General features: G+C 45.2%; 2 protein-coding genes across 2 annotated transcripts in view; one reads left to right on the top strand and one right to left on the bottom strand.

Moving 5' to 3' along the window:
* The first annotated feature begins 9147 nt into the window (after positions 1-9147).
* On the top strand, positions 9148-10617 carry LOC101524411 (E3 ubiquitin-protein ligase RNF168-like). The gene has a single exon (XM_036497922.2). The coding sequence runs from the start codon at positions 9148-9150 to the stop codon at positions 10615-10617; it is 1470 nt and encodes a 489-aa protein (XP_036353815.2).
* A 5448-nt stretch (positions 10618-16065) lies between these two features.
* The window catches only part of ACOT9 (acyl-CoA thioesterase 9), a 36232-nt gene continuing 25099 nt past the window's right edge, over positions 16066-27198 (bottom strand). Inside the window, exons 8-15 of the mRNA XM_004587817.3 lie at positions 24775-24848; positions 20510-20577; positions 18908-19019; positions 18656-18746; positions 18282-18367; positions 17029-17116; positions 16726-16876; positions 16066-16369 (exon numbers count right to left, since the gene is read on the bottom strand). Of these exons, the coding sequence (XP_004587874.2) occupies positions 16281-16369; positions 16726-16876; positions 17029-17116; positions 18282-18367; positions 18656-18746; positions 18908-19019; positions 20510-20577; positions 24775-24848 (759 nt within the window). The 3' untranslated portion in view covers positions 16066-16280. The remainder of the gene's footprint in view (positions 16370-16725; positions 16877-17028; positions 17117-18281; positions 18368-18655; positions 18747-18907; positions 19020-20509; positions 20578-24774; positions 24849-27198) is intronic.

The raw sequence follows: 27198 nt of genomic DNA, 5'->3' as shown, positions 1-27198 counted from the left end.
ATAGCCTAGTGGCCAAAGTCCTTGTCTTGCATGCGCCTGTATCCCATGTGGGTGATGGTTCTAATCCCAGCAGCTCCACTTCCCATCCAGCTCCCAGCTTCTGGCCTGGGAAAGCAGTGTAGGACAGCCCAAAGCCTTGGGACCCTGCACCTATGTGGGAGACTTGGAAGAAGCTCCTGGCTTCAAATCGGCTCAGCTTAGCTGTTGCGGTCATTTGGGGAGTGAATCAATGGACAATCTTCCTCTCTGTATATCTGCTTTTTGAATAAAAGTAAATTAATCTTTAAAAAAAACTACAAATGTCCAACAAACACATGAAAAATTTGCTTAATATTACTAGGCAACAGGAAAAGAACAAGTGAAAACCACAATGAGGTATCATATCGATCCAGCTAGAATGGCTACCTTCAAAGAGAAAAATGATGTGCTGGTGAGGACGTGGAAAACAACAAGCTGGTGGCATTTCAAGTTCATACAGCTGTCATGGTACAGTACAGGGGTTCCTCAAAAATAAATAACTAAACAAACAAACAAATAAATAAACAAACAAATAAATAAAAACCCTAGGAGCCAGTGCCCTGGTGTAGTAGGCTAAGCCTACATCTGCAGTGGCAGCATCCCAAAAGTCCCACCTGCTCTGCCCCTGCCCCACACCTGCCAAGTGCATACTTGGAGCCTCCACCTGCAAGCAGCTGCTGCCACCCTCCCCCAGCTGACAGCAGAAATAGAAACCCAGGAAAACAGAAAGGCCAGGCCAGGCAGCTTAGGGCGGCACGTTGGGGGCACAGAGGCAAGCCTGCCACCCCAAGACAGGGCCCCTGACAAAGCCCAGCAGCTCACCCCGGCTGCTGCTCGCAGGCTGAGCTGCTGGGCTTTGCTAGCATCTGGCGACCTGCGCTCCAGGTCACCAGACTCCCCTTGGCCTGTGTCACTGCAGGACCCCGGTGGGGACCTGTGACTGCGGCACCTAGGTGGGACCAGCCCGAGGGTAGCCTGGGCAAGCAGCCACAAGACTCTGTCCTATTACTCTGCTGGACTGGAAGTAAAATGCTGGGCAGATGCCAATGGCTTCCATTCCCAGGTAAGTGCCCAACCTCCCCACCATCGCGTGGGGTCCAGCACCCTGCGTGGAGCCTGGCGGCTGTGAGACCCACACGTGATCCACTCAGCACCTGCCGAATTAGGTACAGAGTTGGTTTTATCACCTCTCTTCTAATGCTGGACAGGCAGCAAGGAAACACAGCATTGCTTTGGAAATCATTTCCAGACTAACCAAACCCAGCACTGAGCAGATCTTAATGGTCCTGGCTCCAGACTCCAGACAGGTCTCTTACCCCAACAAACACCACCAAGCAACCTCAGGCAGTGAGCCCATCACAGCAGCGAAGAGACCAGAAGAGTAGGGTGAGCTTTGGTCCCCAGCCCAGACAGCGCTGGTTTTGTTGGGCTATGAGCCCAGGTGTGAGCTAGTATCATTGTGTTTGCAGACACATTGTAAGACTGAGCACTACAGGCTCAGAAGGAGGGATGGACTAGTTCTTTGTAGGGTTGAACTACTTTCTTTCAGGCATTTGCTCTACTCAACACATGAACTGAAGATTCAGGATAAATTTGAATTTGGGGAGTATTAAAGGACTGACAGTAAAATTATGTTATCAGGGATATAGGGCAAACCATATAACTAACATTGAAAAAGTAAAAGTAGCCATTGGCTCAGAGAAAATAAATGGACTACTTAAAATCTCTAGAAAGACAATCACAAAGGAAGCCAGACTACTGTTGTGCAACTAATCCTTCAATGTGTGGATTATCTACATCAACAAGCATCAAGAATGTCCAAAGAGGAGCTGGCACTGTGGCTTACCGGTTAAGCTGCCATCTGTAACTCTGTCATCCTATATGGGTGCCAGTTCAAGTCCCAGCCACTCCATTTCTTTTTTTAAAAGATTTATTTATTTTTTATTGGAAAGTCAGATATACAGAGAGGAGGAGAAGACAGAGAGGAAGATCTTCCTTCTGATGATTCACTCTCCAAGTGGCTGCAACGGCTGGACCTGAGCCAATCCAAAGCCAGGAGCCAGGAGCCTCTTCCGGGTCTCCCACATGGATGCAGGGTCCCAGGGCTTTGGGCCATGCTTGACTGCTTTCCCAGGCCATAAGCAGGGAGCTGGATGGGAAGCAGGGTCGCTGGCATTAGAACTGGTGTCCATATGGGATCCCAGCTCTTTCAAAACAAGGACTTAACCCACTAGGCTACCACGCTGGGCCTGCCACTCCACTTCCAATCCAGCTTTCTGCTTAGGGCCTGGGAAAGCACCCATAAAGAAATCTGGAAACACTGTGTTTGTTTGTTTTTTTTTAAGACTAATTTATTTTTATTAGAAAGGCAGGTTTGGGCCCGGCAGCGTGGCCTAGCAGCTAAAATCCTCGCCTTGAACGCCCCGGGATCCCATATGGGCGCCGGTTCTAATCCTGGCAGCTCCACTTCCCATCCAGCTCCCTGCTTGTGGCCTGGGAAAGCAATCAAGGATGGCCCAAGGCTTTGGGCTGCTGCACCCGTGTGGGAGACCTGGAGGAGGTTCCAGGTTCCTGGCTTCGGATCGGTGCAGCACCGGCCGTTGCGGCTCAGTTGGGGAGTGAATCATTGGATGGAGGATCTTCCTGTCTCTCCTCCTCTCTGTATATCTGACTTTGTGGTAAAATAAATAAATCTTTTTTTTAAAAAAAGGCAGGTTTACAGAAAGGAGAGACAGATTTGTCCACTGGTTCACTCCCCAAGTGGCTGTCATGACCAGTGCTGAGTCGATCCAAAGCCAGGAGCCAGATGAAGCTCTTGACTCCTGGTTTCCAACCTGCCCAGCTCCAGCTGTTAGGACCATTTGGGGAAAGAATCAGTCATAGGAGAGACCTCTGTGTGTAACTGTGCCTTTCAGATTAAACAAATTAAAAAAAAAAAAAACCTCCCAAGACATCATCACCTCACCTAAAGAGCAAATTAAGCAGCAGAAAGGAACTATCCAGGGATTGAAATATCCAAATGAAGGTGGAGATAAGATGCAGCTGAGTAAGAAGTGCCTGCAGAGCCATCAACATGAACTGCGAGGGTCCGTGCGGTGGGTGTGGAAAACCTGCAGGTGTAAAGAGGAGCTTCCAGCTGTGTGGCAGGGCCTGGCAGATGTCTCTCCAACCACCTTGACGCAGTCTCACCCCCTTTGCATGGCACTCAGCCACCCCACCAAGAATTCTGTAATTCACTGAGGCATTGTTGTTGGCCCTTGTAAGATGGTTTTTGCAACTGATATGAGCTTGGGAATTAATATTACTGATGATGTCCTGGTGAGTGGGCCTTTAACAATTTATGAGAATTAATACACACAGGAATACAATTAAGCCCATGCTGTTTCTGGACTCCTTATTGTGTGCCTAACTATTGCCCCGGAGACTGGCCCAGACATGTAGCAAGCCTTCTGGGAAAGGGCTTGATAAATAGCCTAAAAATCAATGAAAGTGATGGGAATATAAACTGAAACTGCTACGGCAAAAAATACAGTTACTGTGACCTTAAAGGCTGTACTGCCTTTGCGATTTCTTTGGAGCACAGGAAACGTAGCTGCTTTAGTCACTTCTATAATTTTTGGCTAGAGAAATTACAGCATGCTTTATTAATATTATGGAGATATGCTTTTAATTATTGCTTGCTTGTTTATGGGGTAGTAGAACCTGTAATTGTAGGAGGGGTTAATATTTGAAACTTTTGTCTTGGATCTTTGTTTTTTCCCTTGTGACATATTTCTCTCATTAAGTGATAGGCAAGTTGTAGAAACAGAAATGTAGCAGCAATGTATTTTACTGATTAGCAGGTAACCGCATGTGCCTTGGCCTCCGAGTCCTGGCCGTCGCCCAATGGCTATTACTGAAGAATGAATAATGGCTTGCTTTGAAGAAAATGAATATAGTCTTTTGCAGAATTATCTTTAAGAGCACCTGCTTAGTCATGAAGTAAAAATAGAACAAATAATGTTTGCACGGCGGCTTGTGATGTGTCTGAGTTAAAAACAAAAAAAGACAGCTTTTTGAGCTGTTAGTAGAGGGTACCAAGTGACCGTGTCTGTGTCTCTTTTCCTTGCCGAATCCACACACCCTTCTCAAACTCTGAACTTGACTGAAGCTGGCCTCTGGCGATGAACAGCTACACAAAGACACCAAGTGACCTTGGCCAGAGCTGCAGAAGCTAGGTGAGAGACCACAACACCTTGCCTTGCTAGAATCGTAAGAAAAGTCATGTTGAAGAATGCCAGAAGCAAACAGTGGCTGCGTCACTACTCTGGCAGCTCCAAAAAGTGCCGTGTCTCCAAGAAGACTCCTCCTACTTAGGAAAGAGAGCGCCAATTGAATCCTAGGGTCTGGCCCACCAGGACCCCAACTCAGACCCTGACCTGTGGGGAAAATATTTGGCGCCGCCACGCCAAATCTCAGCCACCCTGATCTCTACCACCAGGACAAAGAAAAATTGTAGTCACATGAAGAGGGCCTGAAGCGGGAAGACAGGTTTACTGTGCTGCAACCAAGTGTCTGAGCAAATGCCAAGGCCTCACCCCCCACCCCACCCCCAAGCCCATGCTCACAGACGAAGCCACTGGCCTGGCCTGCCATCAGGCAGACACTAGCGCTGCTCTGCGGTGGATTCATTTTGCTGTGCATGCTGCCACCATCTTTGGCAGGTCAAGATGATAACCCAGGATTCGGCGGAGCTTAGGAACTGTGGCATCTCCTGTTGGGGCTGAGCAGAAGTGACAAGCATCCAGCACCTTGCTAAATCAAGCTGATACTCCATCCAGAGATGCTTTTTCAAGATTTATTTATTTATTTATTTATATTGGAAAGTTAGATATACAGAGAGGAGGAGAGACAGAGAGGAAGATATTCTGTGCACTGGTTCACTCTCCCAAGCAGCCACAATGACTGGAGCTGAGTCAATCCAAAGCTAGGAGCTCTCCCAGGTTTCCCACGCGGGTGCAGGGTCCCAAAGCTTTGGGCTGTCCTCTACTAATTTCCCAGGCTACAAGCAGGGAGCTGGATGGTAGTAGGGCCGCAGGTATTAGTACCGGTGCCTATATGGGATCCTGGCATGTGCAAGGCAAAGATTTTAGCCACTAGGCTATCACGCTAAGCCCCAGAAGGACAGCACATGCCATGATGGCACATCACAGGTACATCCGCTGATCCACCTGCTACCACTGAAGACAGCCCTGGAGACAGAAGCTCTTCACCAAAATCAACCCTCAGAGACTACATATTCCTGCGACTCTCTGGAAGGACTCCAGCTACTTTCCAAAGCACTTCTGGTAAGTAATTTCTCCCTCCATTCCTATGTCCCTAACAATCCCTGAATTCCACAGATTTCTCCAGATCCTTCTGCAGGAGAGCCGCCACTACCCAACTGTACCAGTCTGCTTTACCAATTTTGTCTCAGACTACTGGCTCCAAGGAGACCTTTGTAACTTCACCCCACTCAAATAACCGTATATCTTTCAAAAATTTGTCCATGCTCAAATGCAGAAAATTTCTGATCAAACCTTACACCAGCCTCATCTGCAGGGATTTCAGCCTCTCCTGACTGACCAACCTTTCCTCCCTCAGTCACCGTGAGACCATCGCAGCAATGGTCTGGCACCCCAGTTCAGCTCGAAGAAGCTAAAGAGTAACTCCAAACACTGACCCCACCAATCTGGACCCAGCGCCTCCTGGAATACCTGCGTACCCAGCACAACCATAAATCCCCTACATCTCGGTCCCCTTTAAGTCCACTCACCTAAGTGAACTTTAGGCTTAAACTTTAGGTTTTAGGTTAAACTTTAGGTTTAAAGCACCCTTTAGGTTTAAACTGTGCTCTCTGCCAATCCCTGTACTTTATGCCCCCACACCTGAAGGCCCTGCTCCACCAGTCCCCTGAGCCACTTATCTCTGCTGTCCACCTACAGCAGCCTCTGCCAGTCCCTGTCCTGCACTCCCACACCCCACCTCGAGGCTATAAAGGGGCCTCTGCCCTTTGCTTGCTCTCTCTGCTCTGCCAGAAAAAAAAAGAAAAAAAAAAAGGAGCTCTCACTTGTGTGGCTCACTTGCTTTGCCTGACATCTTAGATTTGTGGCAGAAACAGTTAACATGTCCATCTTGGCATCAATGGAGACACTAGGTACCTGCCATTATCTTGTTCCTCCAATCTTGAGCAAATATCAGGGGACCAAAAGACTGTCTCGCAAACCAGTGGTGGGCTGTGTGGGGCTTGCCTGCGGCACTTGGCAAGTAGAAAATGTCTGTAGCTAATAGCAGTAGACATTTCTCAGCTCCAGCCAAAAAAGCAAATTACCTGGCCAGTGGAAAAACTTGTTGGACTGCAAAAGAGAGAAACTCAATTGGGCTGGGAGGAAGCTGCCTGCCCTACATGACCCTCTTGAATCAAAGCTTCCTGCACAGCAGACAGCCCCAGCTACCCTGCCCACTGCCCCCAGTCATTCAGTAAGTCCGTCTTTAGTCAATCTCCCTGACTATTCCAGGGAAATCCTTCACCATCCATTGGACTGGCCCCAGTCAGCCACCTCCCACTATAGGTTGCTGAAACCCAGGACACTGAGCAGATCCTAACAGTTTCCTTCACCAGGCCAGAGTCTACGACAGCCTCTGGATTGTCCCCAAATGAGGCAGACCTGCAGCCTGTGGGCATAGCACCAACCTCTCATGGTACTGGTGTGCACCATCAAGATTGCCCAGGACCTGGTGACTGTGAGACTCAGTAGCTAAGGGGCTCCCCCCAGTACCCCTTTTGCAACCCTGGGTAGGCAGCCCAGAGTGAATCATGGTACTGTTTTAGAACTCAGTGCCCAAAACAGAGAACTCAGCCAATGCTAACAGTCTCTGTCACAGGCCAGTACCTGCACATACTCTCTACACCTGCTGTAGTGCCTAGCAGAGTGCCATGGTCCTGGGTGAGCAGTCTTTTTTTCTTTTTGAAAGGCTAGGTAAAAGAGAAAGGGAGGAAAGGAGTGAGGAAAGGAGGGAGAGATAGAGAGAGAGAGAGGGACCCCTCAAAAAAGAAAGATATCTTCCAGGACCCTGGAGCTGCATCCAGGTCTCATACATGGGTGGCAGAGGCCTAAGCACTTGAGGTATCCTCTGCCTCTTTCCCGGGTCATAAGCAGAGATCTGGATCAGAGGCAAGGCAGATAGCACGTAACCAAGCACTCTGATATGTGATGCAGGGGGCACAAGTGGTGGCTTGTACCTTTTGCCATGACACCTGCCCCAATGAGTACATCTTTTAAGAGATTTTCTGCCAACTTTGCACCACACTTCTCTAACATTTTTGCCATTAATATTTTTAACCAAATAATCTTGAATTCCTTTCAAATGTTTTCATGTTAAAGCATAAAGCATTATTGAATTTAAAGCATAAAGCATTATTGAATTTTAATGAAACTCTTGCTGAGCAACCCAAGTTAAAATATAAACTTGTATTCCACAAACCAAAATGCAAACCAACCTTTACCATCTTCCTGATGTACCTGCAGCTCTTTCATCCTTCTCTCATCTGTAAAGATGAGCACAGTGCTAACATTTATTATCCAGCATTTGTGTATAATTAAATGCATTTTATAAATATCAACAGTGACAGTAAGCAATACACTGCTGTTCAAAAGCAAGAGTGTCAACCCTTACAGGCTGGAAAGGTCAGTCCGATCTAAGATGTCATTAAATTTTCTTGTAAAACACTTAAACCTAATATTTGACTTTTCATAGCAAAGGAGGGTATGAAAAGTTACTATTTGGACAATACACTAGAATGTCCTTTCATACTACATTTGAGCTATGGCCTGCAATCCCATATGGCTGCACTTCTGATCCAGCTCCCTGCTAATGCACCTGGGAAAGCAGCAGAAGACAGATCAAGAGATTGGGCCCCTGCCACCCATGTGGGAGACCTGGAAGAAGCTTTGATTCTTGGCTGCTTGCTTCCTTTTGGTCCAACCCCAGCTCTTATGGCCATTTGGGGAGTAAAACAGCAGGTGGAAGAGCTGTCTCTACTTCTCCCACTCCAAGTTTGTTTTTCAACGGAAATAACTTTTTTAAAGATATTCAAGCTGCTTGCCAGAGAACCCCCAAGGCATCACAGCCACCCCAGCTGGGATGGCAGATGTCCCAGTCCCAGAACTCACTAGCTGTAACTCCAGCCAATTCCACATGACACCAAAAAACTCCCAAGTGGGTCCAGCATCCCACAGAATCAAATACTCTTTGCAAAAACTGTACAAACTCAAAGAATGGAGAAAGAAAATGGTCAAATGCAAGGGTAATAAGGTGAAAGGTTCAGTTCTTCAGGAATCAAGTTCCTGGCTCTATTCAGAATTGACCAAAAGCAGATCATAGCAGAGATAAAGCAACTATGAAAAGGAATGTGCAGTCCGAAGAGTTGGGTGGTCACAGAGCAACGCAGCCTTACCTGTGCACAAAGCATGTGAGTGAGAAGTAATAGCTTTAAACGAAACCAGTGACAAAACAGCATCCTCAAAGATTGCACAATGGAGAAATATCTAAGCAAAAACAATAAACAAAAATGCACAATCATTATCTTTCAATTTAAAGTATTTTTCTGAGTTTTAGTAATATAAAAAGTAGTCCCAACCTTTGAATACATTGGACATCACAGCTGATGGGTCAAGAAACAAACAAACAAACAAAAAACTGGCCTCACAACTTCGTAATAAATGGCCTGAAGTACTCAAGTAAATGGCCTGAAGTACTCAAGTAAAACTGGGATCTCAGCACAGACTGTTCAGTACAAACAATCTCCAACAAACTTTCAGAAACTAGCTGTGCTGGCCGCTTAGGAGAGATGTTATTGATTTAAAGTTCCCCTTAAGGGCTGATAGCGAAGGGGTCAGTGCAAGGACTACTGGCAAGTGCGCTGGACACCTATGAACTGGGCCCTGATGAGTTCACAAGCATTCCCAAGGCAACCGTCCACCAGAAGTCCTGGGGTCCAGGCGGAAGCGGCACTATTCACAGAACCACGGCAGGCAGTCGACATGCTGAGAGCCAAGTGAGTGCCCTAACCTGGTAATGAAATTGAGGCAAGCTCATTAGTGGGTTATAATGTCTGTCCCGAAAGATTCTGTACCATCTCTGTCAGATTGCCAGTGCCAGATTTGCTTGGATATATTGATTGAGCCTGTAACTCTGCCTTGTAACCATACTCTGTGCAAGTCATGCTTTCAGTTGACCATCGAAAAGACGAGCATATGCTGTCCTTTCTGTCGCCGGCGGATCTCCTCGTGGGCTCGATACCATGCCGGAAGAAACTCCCTGGTGAATGTTGAGCTGTGGGAGCTAATTCAGAAACACTACCCAACCAAGTGTCGACTGAGGATTTTGGGAGAAGAATACGAGGACACACTGGACGAGTCCCAGCCAGCGCATCTGGGAGTGAGCGAGCCCGGGGAACTACAAAGAGACCGTGAAGAGGAAAAATATGAGACAGGTGCAGAGTGCCAGGTCCCGACTGAGGCACAGAGCAAGGCCAGTAAAGAGCACAGTGTGAAACTATCGGCAGAGGAAGAACAAAGACAGGCAGGAAAACACCAGTGTGAGTTAAAAAAAAGGCTGAAGATCCAGGCGCTGGGAAGGAAGCTAAGTGTTAACGTTAAGGATGTCTGTGGGAGGGACAGTGTGCCCTTACCTTCACAATCTACAAAACCTGAACCCATGGCAACCGAGTCGCCGAGAAAAAACAAAGCCAAAAAAAGAAACATCAGCAAGATTCATACCTGCTTGTCATCAACCTCTCAATTCGGGTCAACGTCCCAGGCTGTGAGTGTACAAAAAGTCAGGAGAAAGTCGAAAGTGAAGAAAACTGCACAGACTAACAAGAACGCTCCACTGTGGCAAGGCACAGATACTAAAGAAGATAAGCCAATACTTCCTGCACCAGTAACCCCTGAGATTCCGGAACAGGCTGCAACATCATCCACAGATCCATCAATGCTGTCCTACCATCCGCACAACACAGAAAGTGGCTTTGAAGGAAGAATGAAAACAAGATCACAGAACCCTGATAGAGACCAACTTCAAGCCAAAGTTCCCAGCTTCAGAGAACAGGTTGCCTCAGTGTCAGATCTATCACAGACAACTGGGAACAACACAGTTGAGACAGAAAAGACAGAGCCTGCTCGCACCGCCCGTAAAGCCGTTGCCAAAAGGAAAAATCAAGAATCTTCCTTCAGAGATGTCAATGACCCTTGCTTCTCTTCCAAAAGAAGGGAATTGTCACCCAGTTCTTCCTCAGACACGGAGGGAGCAGAAAATCATCTCATCAACAAACTGAGCAATCTGCAGAATCTCCTTACCAAAAGCCATCAGCAAGAACGAGATTGGTTATTCGCATTAAAACTCCAGGAAGAGGAGGACAGAAAAGGGATGAAGCCAAACCGGCAGAAGGGCTCATCCGATGAGTACCAGCTACGAACTGCATCCGCTCTCGCAGATGTTCAAGGGAAGAGTCCCAAGGCCGGAACTTCAAAAGCTGAAGTTTTGGAATCTCAGAAAGGCTCCACAGATGACAATTAGAGGCCTAGTTTTAAGCTCCGGTTGAAGCACTTTGTTGCTAGTGGTGGCAATCCTTTGCATCTAATTGTCATTAAAGATAACAGAAATGGCCATTATATGCCTAGATGTGTTCATTCCGGCAGTCTAGTCATGCTTAGAAAAGTAGTTTTTAAATGTTTCAGATGCAAAGCCTTGCATAAAGGGGGTGTTTTTGCAATGTTGCAAAGCTGTATGGTGAAGCTCTTTTCTGTAATTTGTCATTAACTTCTGTTCTATAGATGTGCACAATGACTTTAGCTAGTGCTTTCTGAGTTCAGGGAAGAGTGTACAAATGTGAGTGCAAAACTCAGTAGTCAGAGGTCCTATCCTTTCCTTTGTTAATAATTGTGATGGCCTATTCAACAGTCCTTAAGGGTCTAAATGCTTCAAGTCTGCTATATTTGTTTTGGTCCAGTATTCCCCGATCCATCAGTTGCTTCTTATTCAAATTCACAAAAAAAATTTTAAAATGCTTTGGTCAATTGCAACACTTTTCAGACATCATTCTTTTCCTCAGAAATACACTTTTGATGGCCTTTGTCGTCTTTGTCATGAAGCAAGGGTATACTATCGCAAGGGGTTAAGAAACTGAGGCAGTTTATTTAAAGTGTAGGGTCCGTTTTTTTTTTTTTTTTTGATTGGAAAGTCAGCTATACAGAGAGGAGGACAGAGAGGAAGATCTTCCTTCTGATGATTCACTCCCCAAGTGTGCGCAATGGCTGGTGCTGCGCTAATCCGAAGCCAGGAGCCAGGAGCCTCTTCCTGGTCTCCCATGCAGATGCAGTGTCCCAAAGCTTCGGGCTGTCCTTGACTACTTTCCCAGGCTACAAGCAGGAAGCTGGATGGGAAGTGGAGCTGCCGGGATTAGAACTGGTGCCCATATGGGGTCCTGGCGTGTTCAAGGTGAGGACTTTAGCCGCTAGGCCACCGTGCCGGGCCCCAAAGTGTAGGTTTTTGTCATTCTTTCTTACATATTTACAGCAGCTGAAATGTATCTCCATAACACTAAAGTGACCTAACTTCTATTTTGAATTTACTTTAAAAAGTTTAGTACACTATTTTCTTTGATTTAAATAGAATTAGGATCAATGTAAAATAAGCAAATGTATTTTCTAGAAAAAATGGAAATGGAAGGAAAACTAGATTTTTTAATGCAAAACTAGTTAAGGCTTGGGATGGGGTTGGGTGGGATAAATGGACAGTTCGGGAGCATTGGGATTGAACGAATGCTCAGAAACAGCCTCCAGGATGGAGGAAGTGCTAGCTTTGTCAGGGTATCTTCCTCTTTCTTTCCCTATCAGCGATGAACATTTTAGCCACAGGCATTTTGCTTGGGGGTTAAGATGAACACATTGCACATCAGAGGGCCTGGAAACCAACCCCAGTCCTCCACCCCACCTCCCCCCTCCCCCCGCCCCATTCAGCTACCTGTGGAATGCAGGCCTTGGTGTAGCAATTGATGGCTCAGGCTGCTGGGTCCCTGTCACCCTGATGGAGACGTGAGTTGAGTTCCTGGCTCCCAGCTTCTTGTAGCCATTCGGGAAGTGAACTAGCAGACTGAATCAATCCTCTGCCTCTCAAATGCATTTTTAAAAAATTTTCAGTGTTACAGCTTTTCACACTATAGTATCGTCTAAATCAGAACTGATTTCTGTAACTTCACATTTATGTTAATCTGCTACTCCAAAAAAATGAATTTACTGTAAGAAACATGTATCACAATATCTTAGGTTATACAACTAGAAACATAATGTTTACCTATGGTATTTTTATTGACTTCCTCTTTATGGACAGAGCATGATTTTTTTGGTTTTGCAGTGTCTTGCTTCTGAAAGTTAAAACAGAAAGCATTGATTTCATTTTGTAAACTTTTACATAGACCAGTGATCTTCTTTGTTTTATTAACAACTTTGACAGTGCAAACAGCATCTCTGCTTATGTTTGGTTACCCATCTTTTTAATGTAATGATAATGAAATATCCTAAAGTCTAACTCACTTAAATTTCCAAAGATTTTTATGTCGTTAAAGCTTTTTTTTCCACCTCACTGTTGTAATTGAAATGCTGTTAATCTTTGCATGTTTGACGGCATCTGTCAGTACTGAAGGGGTGATGATGGGTTTGAGTCAGGGGCACTGGGCCCTGTGGTGTGGCCGACTGAGCCGCTGCTTGAGACACCTGATTCTGCCTCATAGAGCCTTGCTCCCAGTCCTGCCGCTGCTTCTGATCCAGCTTCCTGCTCTGCAGCACCCTAGAAGGCAGCACACTGAGTGCTTAGATCCCCGCCCCGTGGGAGACCTGGGAACTCCTGGCTCCTGGCTTCAGTCAGCTCTGGTTGCAGCTGTTGCAAGCACCTTGCAAGTGAACCAGGGGATGGAAGTTCTGTCTCTTGCTCTTTCAAATAACAACATTCTTTAAAAAATTGTTTTTGCAAAACAAGACAAAAAATTTTAAAGAGAGAGGGAGGAAGGAAAGGGGGAACTGAGAGGAAAATATGATTTAAATAGCTTCTCTCTCCTTAAAAAAGTGCCCTGAGAAATAATTGGAATGGTAAGTATAGTCACAAACTAGTTCAATTTATATAAAACAAATCTATCATCAAAGCAATGCTTTTTTTTTTTTTAAAAGATTTATTTATTTGTATTACAAAGTCAGATATACAGAGAGGAGGAGAGACAGAGAGGAAGATCTTCCGTCCGATGATTCACTCCCCAAGTAAGCACAACGGCCGGTGCTGCGGCGATCCGAAGCTGGGAACCAGGAACCTCTTCCAGGTCTCCCATGCGGGTGCAGTGTCCCGATGCATTGGGCCATCCTCAACTGCTTTCCCAGGCTACAAGCAGGGAGCTGGAAGGGAAGTGGAGCTGCCGGGATTAGAACCGGCGCCCATATGGGATCCCGGGGCATTCAAGGCGAGGACTTTAGCCGCTAGGCCATGCCGCTAGGCCACACTGCCGGGTCCAGCAATGCTTTTCTAAAAGCAGTTTATGTTTTAAGAAAGATACTGTGGGGCTGGTTCCATGGCATGTAGGCTAATCTTCTGCCTGCAGTACCAGCATCCCATATGGGCATTGGTTCATGTCCCAACTGTTTAACTTCCAATTCAGTTCCCTTTTTGTGACCTGGGAAAGCAGAGGAAGATGAATTAAGTCCTGGAGTCCCTGCACCCACGTGGGAGATTCAGAAGAAACTCCTGGATCCTGGCTTCAGATCTGCTCAGCTCCAGTTGTTGTGGCCATTTGGGGAGTGACATCTAGAAGATATCTGTCTCCCCTCCTCTCTGCAAATCTGCCCTTCAAATAAAAAAATGAATCTTTAAAAGTTAATTTTAAAAATAAAAAGATGACACCATTAAAATTACCCAAAGTTCTCTAATAATCTTGTTAGCATCCCATACACGCACCTGTTTATGTTCCCCACTTGCTTCACTTCCGATCTGGCTCTTTGCTAATGCTCCTGGGAAGGCAGGGGAAGATGGCCCAAGTGCTTGGACCCCTTGGGCCCCTGTGTCCAGCTGGGAAACCCAGAAGAGGCTCCTGGCTCCTGACTTTGGACTGTCTCAGGTCTGGCTATTACAGTCATTTGGGGAATGAGTCAGTGGATAAAAGACCTGTGTCTAACTCTGCCTTTCAAATAACTAACTAAACCTTTATTTATAAATATGTGGATACATAAAAGCTTCTAGGTTACATTTATGATATTCAGGACAGGTGTTTGGTATAGCATTTTTAGGAAAGCTTCATCCCATATTGGAGTGTCTGAGTTCAAGTGCTGCTCTACACCCAAATTGAAATTTCCACTAATGTGCCTACTGGGAGATAGCAAATGATTGCTAAAATAGGTGGGTTCCTCTACCCAAATGGGAGGCCTGGATTAAGTTCCTACCTTGATCTGGGATCAGCCATAGCTAAATGTGAACTGTCTACAATTTTTACTTCTTTATTTCAATTATTTTTAAAGGTTTATTCTATTTGAAATAGGCAGGGAGACAAAAAGATCTTATATTCACTGATTTACTTTCCAAATAATCTCAATGTCTTCAGCTGGATCATACTAAAGGCAGGAGCCAGGAGCTTCATCTGCGTTTCCCATGTTGCTACAGGGGCCCAAGCACTTGGGCTATCTTCTGCTGCGTTCCCAGGTGCATTAGCAGGAAGATGGATCAGAAGCAGAGAGCCAGGACTCACACCAGCATCTACATGGAATGCTGGTGTCACACACAGCAGATTAAATTAATAATTATTCATTAATCTGTTCAGCTGAAAGTGAAACGGCTAATTTATATCAAGTGCCTAGGACAGCACTTATGGTTCTTTTAAGGAAATATTTAAACATTTTTTATTTTCTTTCAAAGGCAGAAGGGGAAACAAAGAGATTGATGCCATCTGCTGGTTCACTCTCCAAATGCCAATACCACCCAGGGCTGGAGCAGCTGAAGCAGTAACTCAATCCAGTTTCCCATGTGGCTGAAGTGACCCGCACACTTCAGCCATTACCTGCTGCCTCCCAGGGCACACATTAGCAGGAAGTCAGAATCATAAGCTGAGCCATGACTTGAACCCTGGCACCCTGATATGGATGCAGGCATCTCAGATGGCATCCTTTTTTTTTTTTTAAGATTTATTTATTTTTATTACAAAGTCAGATATAAAGAGAGGAGGAGAGACAGAGAGGAAGACCCTCCATCCGATGATTCACTCCCCAAGTGAGCACAACGGCCGTTGCTGCACCGATCCCAAGCCAGGAACCAGGAACCTCCTCCGGGTCTCCCACACGGGTGCAGGGTCGCCAGGCTTTGGGCCATCCTCAACTGCTTTCCCAGGCCACAAGCAGGGAGGTGGATGGGAAGTAGAGCTGCTGGGATTAGAACCGGCGCCCACATGGGATCCCAGCGCGTTCAAGGCGAGGACCTTAGCTGCTAGGCCACGGCGCCGGGCCCATCAGATGGCATCTTAACCACTGCATCACACCCCTGCTCCTAAGGGGCCAAAATTGTGATGCAGTGGGTTAAGCTGTCACCTGCAACACTAGCATCTGATATAAGCACCAGTTCGAGTCCTGGCTGCTCCACTTCTGATTTAGCTTCTCACTAATGAGCCTGAGAAAGTAGTGGAAGGTGGCCCTTACTGTCCACATGGGAGAACAGGATTTAGTTCTGGGCTCCTGACTTCTTTGGCTGAGGCCCGCCTCGGCTGTCATTTGGAAAGTAACCCATCAGGAAGATCTCTCTCTCTCTCTCGCTCTCTCTCTGCATGTGTGTCTCTGATTCTGCTTTCCATATACAGAAGTCTCCAAAAAAAGTCACTGAAATACCCTGGAAGGAACCTTACACATTGATTGTTGTAATATACGTAAGAAAACAATTTTAACAACTGTATAAAAAGACCTTCCTTTAACAGAAAAGAGGCAACATGGTAAGTTCACAATTAAAAACTTTTTTGAAGGTATTTATTGGTTAAAAACTCCTTCTTCCCTCAGTCCCATCCACTCTTTCATTCTGTTTTTTTTTATGATCACCTTAAAAGCTGAATACATTCTCCTCCTCTATGGAGGATTAGAAGGAGCACCAAAAACAATACACTTGAGCAGGCATTGCTCTGCCTTTATGTCACTGAAGGTGGAGTGCTGGTTTCCAGTGAGGTTCTCCTACGGCTTCACAAGGTCGTCTTTTCTCAAGGTCACTGGAACACTCATGGAATTGAAATGGCGCTGTCCATCTAAATACAACATGGATTCTGAAACACAAGAAAATGAACCCTGGAGAAACTTACAGGCAGACTATCATAGATACACATGGGCATCTGGGCAGCAAAAAGTATTCTCAAGGCAGCAGGCCACAACTGCCATCCATTTCCTATGGCTGCTTGTGCTGGATCAGCCTTTGCAGACAAGAGCCAAGTGTAAGAGCAGCAAGAGCTGCTGGAGAGCCAACCGGGGGGTTGGCTTTCAGGGCTACAGAAGCTCAAAGGCAAGCTCTCCTAATGTCAGGCTCTAGTGCTGAAAGGCACGGACACACTTCCTGGAACAACTTAAAATAGAATTTCTTTGAAAGTTCTTCCCTTCACTGGGGACGGGCCAAGCTGATGCTTACCTCCATATGTTTTGGGGAAAACCAAGGGCACTTCTTTTTCCGACATGAACGTGAAATGAAAGACATTGGTGGTCATGTGCTCTTTGTTTTGAAGAGAGGACACTTCGCTGTGGACTCTCACTTGAATGTAGTTGTTTTGAGTAAAGCACACCTAACAGATTTTAGACATTAGTCAACTGCATTAAACGGGGGTGGGAGGGTGGAGGCACTCATAAGAGAAACAGTGGCTCTCCAACCCAGAAGCTACCATTCGAGGCCCAGGTGACCCCCCAAATTGCATTTTATCTCTCATTGCACACCTACCTGTGAAGAAAGAAAGAGCAGCGAGCCAATTTCAACTGGCTTCTGGAACATGATGTCATCCACTGCTACGATAAACGGTCGGGAACCACTATTAAGGAAAGGCAGAAGTTTGGTTTAACTAAAAAACTCAGATGACCTCGATTTTTTCTCTAACAACCAACTGAAGTCAAACAAAAATGAGCAAAGAATCAGCTTTGATAAGGGGAAATAATAATTCCCACAAGGAATCGTAAGAAAATACCACCATGACCAGATCAGGGCAGAGTCACTGTCTTATTATGGCCTCTATATATCATCACTGTATTTTCCCTTTAATTGTTTGAGGAACTGCTTTACAAAGTCAGAGCAACAGCTTTCTAAAATGAAGATCAAAATCAGTAAGTATCAGTGTGGTAATCATTTAACAACATCACATATTTGCAATCATAACCAAGCTGCTTCCCAAAACACTGAATCAGATTCTAATCAGGAACAGTTTGAAATCGGTTGTGGCCCATTCTGCAAGACAACTGCCTCCAACGCTCCAAAAATATCAACGTCTTACAAGACAGCAAGTGGTAGGAGAACCATGCTAAAAAGAAATTTGTTAGGAGCCAATGTTGTGGAGTAGCGGGGAAAGCCATCACCTGTGATGCTGGCTCCCATTTAGGCACCAGTTCATGTTCCAGCTACTCCACTTTTGACCTGGCTCCCTGCTAATGGCCTGCGAAAAGCAGTGGAAAACGGTCCAAGTACTTGTACACCTACACCTGACACCTCCATGTAAGACCCACAGGAACTTCCTGTTCCTGGATTCACCGTGGCCCCGCCCAGGCCCCTGCAGACATGTGGAGTGTGAACCAGCAGATGGAAAATCTCTATCTCTCCCCCTCTCTCTAACTCTTTAAAGTAAATAAATAAATCTTTCAAAAAAGAAATATGATAACCAGATACAATATGTGACCCTTGGTCAGATCCTAACAGGGGAAAGGTTAAGGATACTTTAACGGACAACTAGCAAGTTAAATATGGACCACATATTAGATCACTACTGGGTCTAACAAAGGCACTGGGGAAAATGTAGCAGATACATGCTTACTGTGGAGGAGTGAAGCAGTTCAAATTTACTTTCAACTGATTCTGGGGAAAACTTTGCTTATGCACACATCTATAGAGTGAGCAAGAGTAAACCAAATGTAGTACAATGTTAATTGCTGAATTTAGGAAGGGCGTATGAGTTTCTTGCAAGTTAACCCTGTGTAAAGGTAACTCACCCAAAACTGCAAGCAGTAGCCCAAGCAAGTTCATATGCTTTTCTCATAAGGAAACCACCAAAAATCCGATTGAAAATGTTCCGCTCCTACATAGGACACAAAATAAATATTCATTAAACACAAAGGTTCCTTAAAAGGTCATGGGCAATTTGTGTTATGAAAAAGTAGACATGAGTTTCAAAAGGATGTGAACCAAAATAAACAGATCTTTCATTCTGTTTTCTATGAATATTTTGAAGACTTCATGCAAACTTACAGTCTCCATCACACACAGAACAAGGGAATTAATAGGAACTTATCAGGTCTGCTGAAAGCTGCATCACACCTGCGACATATGTCACAACTGTGAACTATTTCACACTAAATTGTAATACCTGAGGGTGGCAAATCTCCAAGCTTTTCAGTTTTGAATTCTCCATCCATACTGCATTAGGGGGCAAAACACGACTCTGAAAACTGATTGTCCTATATAAGCGGAGATTAATAAAACATTATTAGTGCCATAGTTTCACTGCTGAAAAGTCAACATTTGCAGACAACGTCCAGTACATTTAGGCAAGTGTGGCAAGCCAGAAGGCCAAGGCTTCAGTCCTTTGCCAACCTGCAATTTCACCGTGCTGACTTACTTGGGATCCAGCGTGTTAAGAAACATGTCGTGGATGGTAGTCCTCTCCTCGGCACTGGGAGCCACTTTCAGCAATGAAGTGGAGCTGAAGGCGACCCTTCTGCCCTTGTTCACTGTGATGTGAGAACCACGAGCTCCGATCAGCAAGATCACATGAAGTCACACCCACAACACCCCAGATCTCACAAAGATAGTAGTATTTGTAGATGTCAAAACCCCACTGGAAACCATACAGATCTCCAAGGGAAGGCTGCTGAGGTCACACGAAACTCCTTGTCAGTCTGCTTTCCACACCACTGTCAGCTCAGTGTGAAGGCAGTGTGATCCAGAGCCCTTGACTTGTACTCATCCACTAAGACACACATGCCGTTTCATTAAGAATGAGAAAGCAAACCCCTTACTTGATGGTCTGAGCAATCCAATCATTCCCTTACTTAACAGTGTGGTCAAGAACATCACTCCAAGTACAGACTCCAAAGAACAAATGATGAATTGTTTTAATTTCAATAAACTCGGTACATGCGCAAAACTTCTGAATGCTATAAACAGTCCATATACACCTTTAAAAATTTTTTTCAATGTATTTTTTAATGTATTACTTGAAAGGCAAAGTTAGATTTTTGATCTATTAGTTCACTTCTCAAATGGCCTCAGGAGTGTGGGCTGGGCCAGGCCAAAGCCAGGAGACTAGAACTCCATCACAGTCTCCCATACGGGGGCAGGAGACCTAGTATCTGGGTCATCTTTTGCCTTTTTGCCAGGTATATTAGCAGCAACTTAGTGTTCATATGTGACACCAGTGGACCAGGCAGCAGCTTACTCCACTATGCTGCAACGCAACTTTCCATATATAATCTTAATCTTTTTTACAGAAAAATTAGTGATTTTATTTATTTTTTAAAATGCAAAATTTTTAAAAAGATTTATTTTTATTGGAAAGGCATATTTTACATAAAGGAGAGACAAAGATCTTCTGTCTGCTGGCTCACTCCCCAAGTGGCCACAAACGCCAGAGTAGCATTGATCCAAAGCCAGAAACCAGGAGCTTCTTCCGGGTCTCCCACGCAGGTGCAGGGCCTCAAGGCTTGGGCCATCCTCTACTGTTTTCCCAGGCCATAAGCTGAGAGCTGGATGGGAAGTGGAGCACCCAGGGCATGAATTAGTGCCTATACAGGATCCCGGCACTTGCAAGATGAGGATTTAGCTATTAAACCATTGTGCTGGGCCCAATTACAGTGATTTTAAAAATTATTTTAGTTACGTTAAAAATTACTGACCATGGGTTACACTGCCACTTGTGATGTCAACATCCCACGTGATACCAGCTAGAATCCCAAATACTCCACTTCTGACCTAGCTCTCTGTCAATGTGCCCAAGAAGGCAGACAATGACGAAAGGGCTTTGGCCCCCACCAGCCACATGGGAGACCAGGACAGAGTTTTAAACTACTGCTTTTGGCCTGGCCCAGCCTTGACTGTGAGCACTCATGAGGGGCGTAAAGCAGAACGAAGACCAAGCTCTCTAACTCTGCCTTTCAAATAAATGAAGCAAAGGCTTAAAAAGAAATTCAGAAAGTCTTTTATTAGGAAGAGATTAACATACATTCTCCTTGTTTAAAGAGTTCTTCTTCCTCTGGGTTTTCAGGAATGAGTGGATTTACAAACGCTGGTCTAAAGAGAAGAGAAAATACGGTTTAAGATGTACCTTTCTCTAAGTAAACACTGAAAAAGAACAACGACCCACTAGCTGTAAAATCCACTTTGCCTTATGGGTCATGCTTACTGGCTGTAATGCTTTCTAGTGTTACATGAACGGTAGAAACAACTCAGGGGCTTCTAGGTACAGACATAACAGTACACACGGAAGCTCACGCTTTGTGAAGGATACATTCTGCAGCTTCAGTAATTGCTGTTGGGACAACTGGTTAACAGCCTGCAGAATAAGAAGCAAGACCCGCACTTTCTACCATACACAAACACCAAATCTAAATGGATAAAAGATCTAAACCTACACCCAGAAACCATCAAACTTTTGGAAACAAAAGTTGGAAATACTCTGCAAGATATACATGTAGGCATAGACTTCCTAGAAAAATTATCAAAAGCAAAGGCAATAAAGACCAAAATAAACAAATGGGGCTACATTAAGCTAAGAAGCTTTTGCACAGCAAAGGAAATGATCAACAAAGCAAAAAAGCAACCAACAGAGTGGGAGATCTGGGCCCAGTGTGATAGTGTACTGGTTAAAGTCCTCACCCTGACTGCACCAAAATCCCATATGGGCGCAGGTTCTAATCCCAGCAGCCCTGCTTCCCGTTCAGTTCCCTGCCTGTAGTCTGGGAAAGCAGTCGAGGATGGCCTAAAAAGGTTTGGGACCCTGCACCCGCTTGGGAGATTGGGAAGAGGCTCCAGGCTCCAGGCTTCAGATTGGCTCAGCTCCAGCCATTGCGGCTGCTTGGGGAGTGAACCATCAGATGGAAGATCTTCCTCTCTGTCTCTCCTCCTCACTGTATATCTGACTTTCCAATAAAAATAAATAAATCTTAAAAAAAAAGATGTGTGTGTACATACATACATGCACAACTCCTTCCCTACCATATTTCCTCCCTCCTTCCCTTTCAAATACATAACTTTTTTTTTGAAAGAATCCGTTAAAGCTGTGAGAAAACAGGAAGACAAATCCAGATAGTAGGACTGTGAATAAAATAAGGGATCCAATCTGCGATGGTTTAAACTCCCAGAAGTTTTACACTTAATCTCCATATTCATGTTAACTGTTACCTGGAGAGAGGAAGATGTGAGGGAGGGGGGGAGAAAGAAGGGAAAGGGGAGAGGGTGAGGCAGAAGGAGGGTAGGAAGGAGGAGGGGAGGGGAGGCGGAGAGGACAAGGGTGGAGAAGGGAAAGGAGGGGAAAGGAAACAGGCAGGAGAAAGCACAGGGCAAGAGGAAGAGGGGGGAAGGCAAAGGCAAAGAAAGTGGGGGAAGGGGAGAGAAGAGTAAAGGGAGGCAGTGATAGGTTGAGGGGTGAGGAAGAGGGAGAGAGCAAAGGAAGAGGCAGGGGGAGGGGGGAGAGGTCACAAAGGCGGCCCCATGATGCCTTGAGCGGCTCCAAAAGAAGAGAAAACGACACCCAAGCTTGCAGGGTTGCTCTCTGGAATAGGATGACCTCCAGCTCATCTCCATGTGACAGCAAGACATTCAGTGGGCAGAAGCACCTTACTACGGGACATGAGAGCCAAATCACCCTCCTCTTTTCATATATTATGGCCCAGCCGTGACACTCACTAATAGCAACTGAAAAGGGACCAAGACACAGCCTTGCAACAACTTAATGACACAAAGCAATGGGGGCATGGGGAAACACGTTATTCTGGATTAAAACAGATTTAAGAGACTGCACAATTCTAATACATATATACAAGCCATTAAATTATACATTTTCTTTTTTAAAGGTTTATTTATTTTTATTGGAAAGTCAGATTTACAGAGAGAAGGAGAGACAGAAAGATCTTTCATCCGCTGGTTCACTACTCAAGTGGCCACAATGGCTAGAGCTGAGGTGATAAGAAGCCAGGAGCCAGGAGCCTCTTCCAGGTCTCCCACACAGGTGCAGGGTCCCAAGGCCTTGGGCCATCCTCTATTGCTTTCCCAGGCCACAAGCAGGGAGCTGGTTGGGATGTGGAGCAGCTGGGATATGAACCAGCGCCCATGTGGATCCTGGTGCATGCAAGGCGAGGACTTTAGCCACTAGGCCATCGTGCCAGGACCTAAATTGTACATTTTCAATGGATGAAAGGTGTAAAATGTACATTATATCTCGATAAGACTGTTAGCATGTCCCCCCAAAAGCACTTAAGAGACATAAAAATCAAATGTGTTATACGGACCTTATTTATAACTGATTTTAAACAAGTCGTTAAAAAGATACTTGGGGAAAACCATGTATCAAACCATAGAAAGGGTTTGCTATTATTTTTGTTGAACATGATAGCAGTAATACAGTTATTAAGAAAAACATCATCTTCTAAAAGATGCCTATATGAAAATAAGAGTACTAAGAGGTGAAGTGTCAGGACAGGCACTCGGCACTGCAGTTATACCACCGCCACGGACATCCACAGCCTCTGTCACAGTCCCCGGGCTCAGCTTTCAGCTCGACTTTTTTTATTATATATATATTTTTTATTAATTATTTCGCATTATGTGACAGTTTCATAGGCTCTGGGAATCCCCCACCCCTCCCCCTCCCCCTCCCCTCCCCCCTGGTGGATTCCTCCACCTTGATGCAGTATTACAGTTCAAATTCAATCAAGATTCTTTCCTTGCAAACATATACCAAGCATAGAGTCCAGCTATTTATTGTCCAGATGGGTTGAACAGTTTCTTGGGGAGACCATTTCTGGTCTGAAGTTAGAGCTGGTAGAATATCATCCCAGTCAATTACGAGTCCCAATATAACATCAACAGCAATTTGCAATATTATGGAATTGACATGGTTTTGAGTAACCAGTATGTTAAAAAAAAAAAAAAAAGCAAGTTCTAACTACAACCTATGATTAGCTCATTGACATTTCAATTTTAGTTTACATACAGGACCAGCTGCTATCTACCTTAAAATGGCTATAAGGTACCATTCATCAGCTCGACTTTTGATTCCACTTCCTGTTAACATGTACCCCGGAAGGTGGCCAATGACTCCAGTACTTGGGTTGCTGCCACGCACGTGGTTACAACTGGACTGACTGCCCTGCTCCTGCTCCTGACTTTGGCCTAAGCCAGCCCCAGACACTGCACACATCTAGGGGGTGATCACGTGCATGGAAGATTCTGTCTCCTCACCTCACAGATGGATAGACAGGCAGATATTTTGAAATACAAATGTGACTTTTTACTAGATTTGCTATTTACTTTAAAATGTTATAAAGAAAAATAGATTTGATCAATACACAACTTAAAAGCTTATCAGATCGGGCCCGGCGGCATGGCCTAGCGGCTAAAGTCCTCGCCTTGAAAGCCCTGGGATCCCATATGGGCGCCGGTTCTAATCCCGGCAGCTCCACTTCCCATCCAGCTCCCTGCTTGTGGCCTGGGAAAGCAGTGGAGGATGGCCCAATGCATTGGGACCCTGTACCCGCGTGGGAGACCCGGAAGAGGTTCCTGGTTCCCGGCATCGGATCGGCGTGCATCGGCCCATTGCGGCTCACTTGGGGAGTGAATCATCGGACGGAAGACCTTCCTCTCTGTCTCTCCTCCTCTCTGTATATCTGGCTGTAATAAAATGAATAAATCTTTAAAAAAAAAAGCTTATCAGATCACATGCACACTATAAAAATGCACAATTATTACCTGTGCATTAAAATATTTTTTTAAATAGAAAAAAATAAGATAGAAAAAAGAAAATACAGATCAAAGTAACTAAGGCATCACTGTTACAGCTGACACTGCTGGGACTGGCGATGACACAGGGAAGTCCCGCTGACAAGAACAAGCCCTTTGAAATCCCAGGATGAGCATAAGAAATACCGCAGGTACTCCCTAAAGCACTGCAGTGTACTCCCCGGATAGCACCCCTCAAAATGCCATCAAAAACAGGGGCCACCACTGTGGTGCTGCAAGTTAAGCCACAGCTGGTAACACCAGCCTTCCAACTTCAGCCCAGCCCTAGTTGCTGTGGCCGTTTGGAGAGTAAACCAGTAGTTGGAAGATCTTTTTCTCTTCCTCTCAGTCAATCTTTCAAATAAATAAATATTATCTTAAAATTAAAAGATCCAATGATGAGTATATGGAAATGCATTATACTCTTCTCTCTAGTTTTACATACATGAAATTCTTCAAAATAAAGAATCATTGAAAAAAAACAATAATTACCCTTTATTTTCAGAATCACGAGCCACCATCACAAATGTTGCACCCAAAACAGGAGAAAATTCACCACCGTGCGACTAAAGAAGAAAGGAAAGAAAATGCAGGTGTAAGAAACACATGTTCTAGGAAAACCTACTGTAATTCTAACAGAGCACCTGCCGTGGGAAAGTCTGTAACTGGCCAAAGGGAAGCATGCTCACTACCCGCTATCTGCTATAGCCAGCTTTGAGTGAGACACAGCACGACACTCTGAAAATAAGAGGATGACCAGGGAGCCCACATCTACTGCAGGAGAAATCTGCCCCCAAAACCCACACAGTGCTAGGATAGGGGATGTAGCTGTGCACGCCTGGGGGCCCAGGGGCAAGGCTCACAGAGGGACCTTCTGCACCATCTGCATTCAGCTTGTATCCATCACACAGACTCCTGGCCTCCTTTGGGGCCAGTCCATCTCCTGAAGGCATGCCACGCAAGTGGCCCTCCTCTGCACTCACAGCCACTGGCATTTGCAGGAACTGTGGTGTGCCAACTGGTTACACATGTTTGCACTTCCTTAGCTAGCACAGGAGCTCCTGAGAAGGGGAAAGCTCAGGGTGTTTATTTCCTAGAAGTTTGTGTATCTCAGGGAGTTGTATCCTAAAGGAGGAACTGAAGCTCTTTGTAATCTGAAGGTCTGCTTAGCTCTCTCCTCAGAAGAAGCCAAACCTCATCACCTCTGCCTGTGTACACCCATAACTGCTTTCCCCCTCAGCCTAGGAATTATCTCAGAAATCTCCTGAGGCCTCTGCCCTGTTCAAACCTTTCAATAACCCCTCCTTCCTTCCACTCCTGAGCTCATGTGTAAGGGCCAGATTGCCTTTTGTGGTTCACCAGACATTTCTCTCAACACCTGCACCTTTTCCCCAGCCAAAGGCAGCAGCTAAATGTCCTGGGCAATAACAAGCTGGTCTTGGTCCATGCTTACACCTGATGCCTTCCCCACCAGCCTCTTTCTTCAGAATAGTCCTCCCTTTCCTCTATCCTACCCCTAATTCCAAGGCCAAGTTCATAATTCATTCCCTCCTTCATGTTCAGCCACTATAATGGAAACAAAGTCCTCCCTTGACAATGACTTATGTAGGGAACATTTGGAAGTATCTACATGGAGGTAGTGCGGGGTGTCACATGACTTAGGGACTACTACTGGTGGAGGCCAGTCCAGGAAGCTACACACTTGACAGTGCAGGAGAGAGGCCTGTAGAACAAAAAAATTGCCCACACAAAATGCCCATCGTGTCCTTGCTGAGAAACAGTGCACAATGTACAATAACCCTGCATTTATCTGGCTATCTCCCGCTGGCACTGTGGGCTCCCTGAGACTCAGAGCACTCTTCCTCACAGTGGCATCCCAAGCACTAGGCACCAACAGGCTAGCAGACAGCAGACGCTCCATCAGGGACAGCCAGTGAATGATGACAAAGATCATTATTGGCCTCTGCTGGAATGTCACTGTAAGGTAAAGGAATTTTGCCTGTTTGATTCACTGCTGTGTGAGTAGCCAAGAACAAGTGCTTAATAAATAATTGCTAAGTGAATGTTATACAAATCAATGTCAGGAAGTGGGCTGAGACGCAAACTCAGGTCCTAATGTTCAGGAGGCTATGGTCTAGTAGAAAGGAAAAGGCAGATCTATAGACAGCTCTACAGGTCAGACAAGTAGCAGGTGCAGGGAAAGAGGGTAGGAGGCAAGATGCCAAGGAAGGTGCCTGAGAAAAGGAACAGGTGTTGTGGGTTAGGAGGATTAGGGAAGGTGTTAAACATAAGGGCATCCTACAGCACTAAAGGGTGACAAGGGATTTCAGGCAAAGAACAATGCATAAGCTAAGGCACTCACTGTACAAGTTAGTTAACTCTAATGAACAGCTCTAGCACCAATCCCTGGGAATGAAAGATGAATGTGTTCTTTGAACACTGGTAAGTCACACAAAATACAGAGAGGTGGGCTGGAGCATCTGGAATCCCAACCAATCAAAAGAGCTTCAACTTTTTTGTGTCTTTTTTTTTTTTAACTTCTTTTTATTATTGTCATTGAGTTTCAACTTTAATTTGCACAAAGTGATCTGAGTGATTTTTGGGAAGAGAAATCATGTATTCAAGAATGGATTCTGGAAAATTCACTAGGTAAAAATGCATAAAACCAACAAGAAAGGACAGATTAGAGAAGGGCACATCAAAAGACAGTTAATACGTTGACATATTAAGAGGCTTTGAGGACTTGAGTGAAATACAGGAACACAGAGGAAGGTCAGGTGTCGGAGAGATCCAGGATTACAATTGTTCTGGTAATAAATAAACATCACTACCAACAGTGGGCACTGTGTGACAGGCACTGGTCCAAGTATTTCAAGAACTTCCAAGAATTGTTTTTCGTTTTCCATTTCATCCTTA

Source organism: Ochotona princeps, chromosome X (assembly GCF_030435755.1).
Source record: "Ochotona princeps isolate mOchPri1 chromosome X, mOchPri1.hap1, whole genome shotgun sequence".
NCBI lineage: Eukaryota > Metazoa > Chordata > Mammalia > Lagomorpha > Ochotonidae > Ochotona > Ochotona princeps.
The sequence above is the reverse complement of the archived record's forward strand: the minus strand, read 5'-3'. Positions and strand labels throughout refer to the sequence as shown.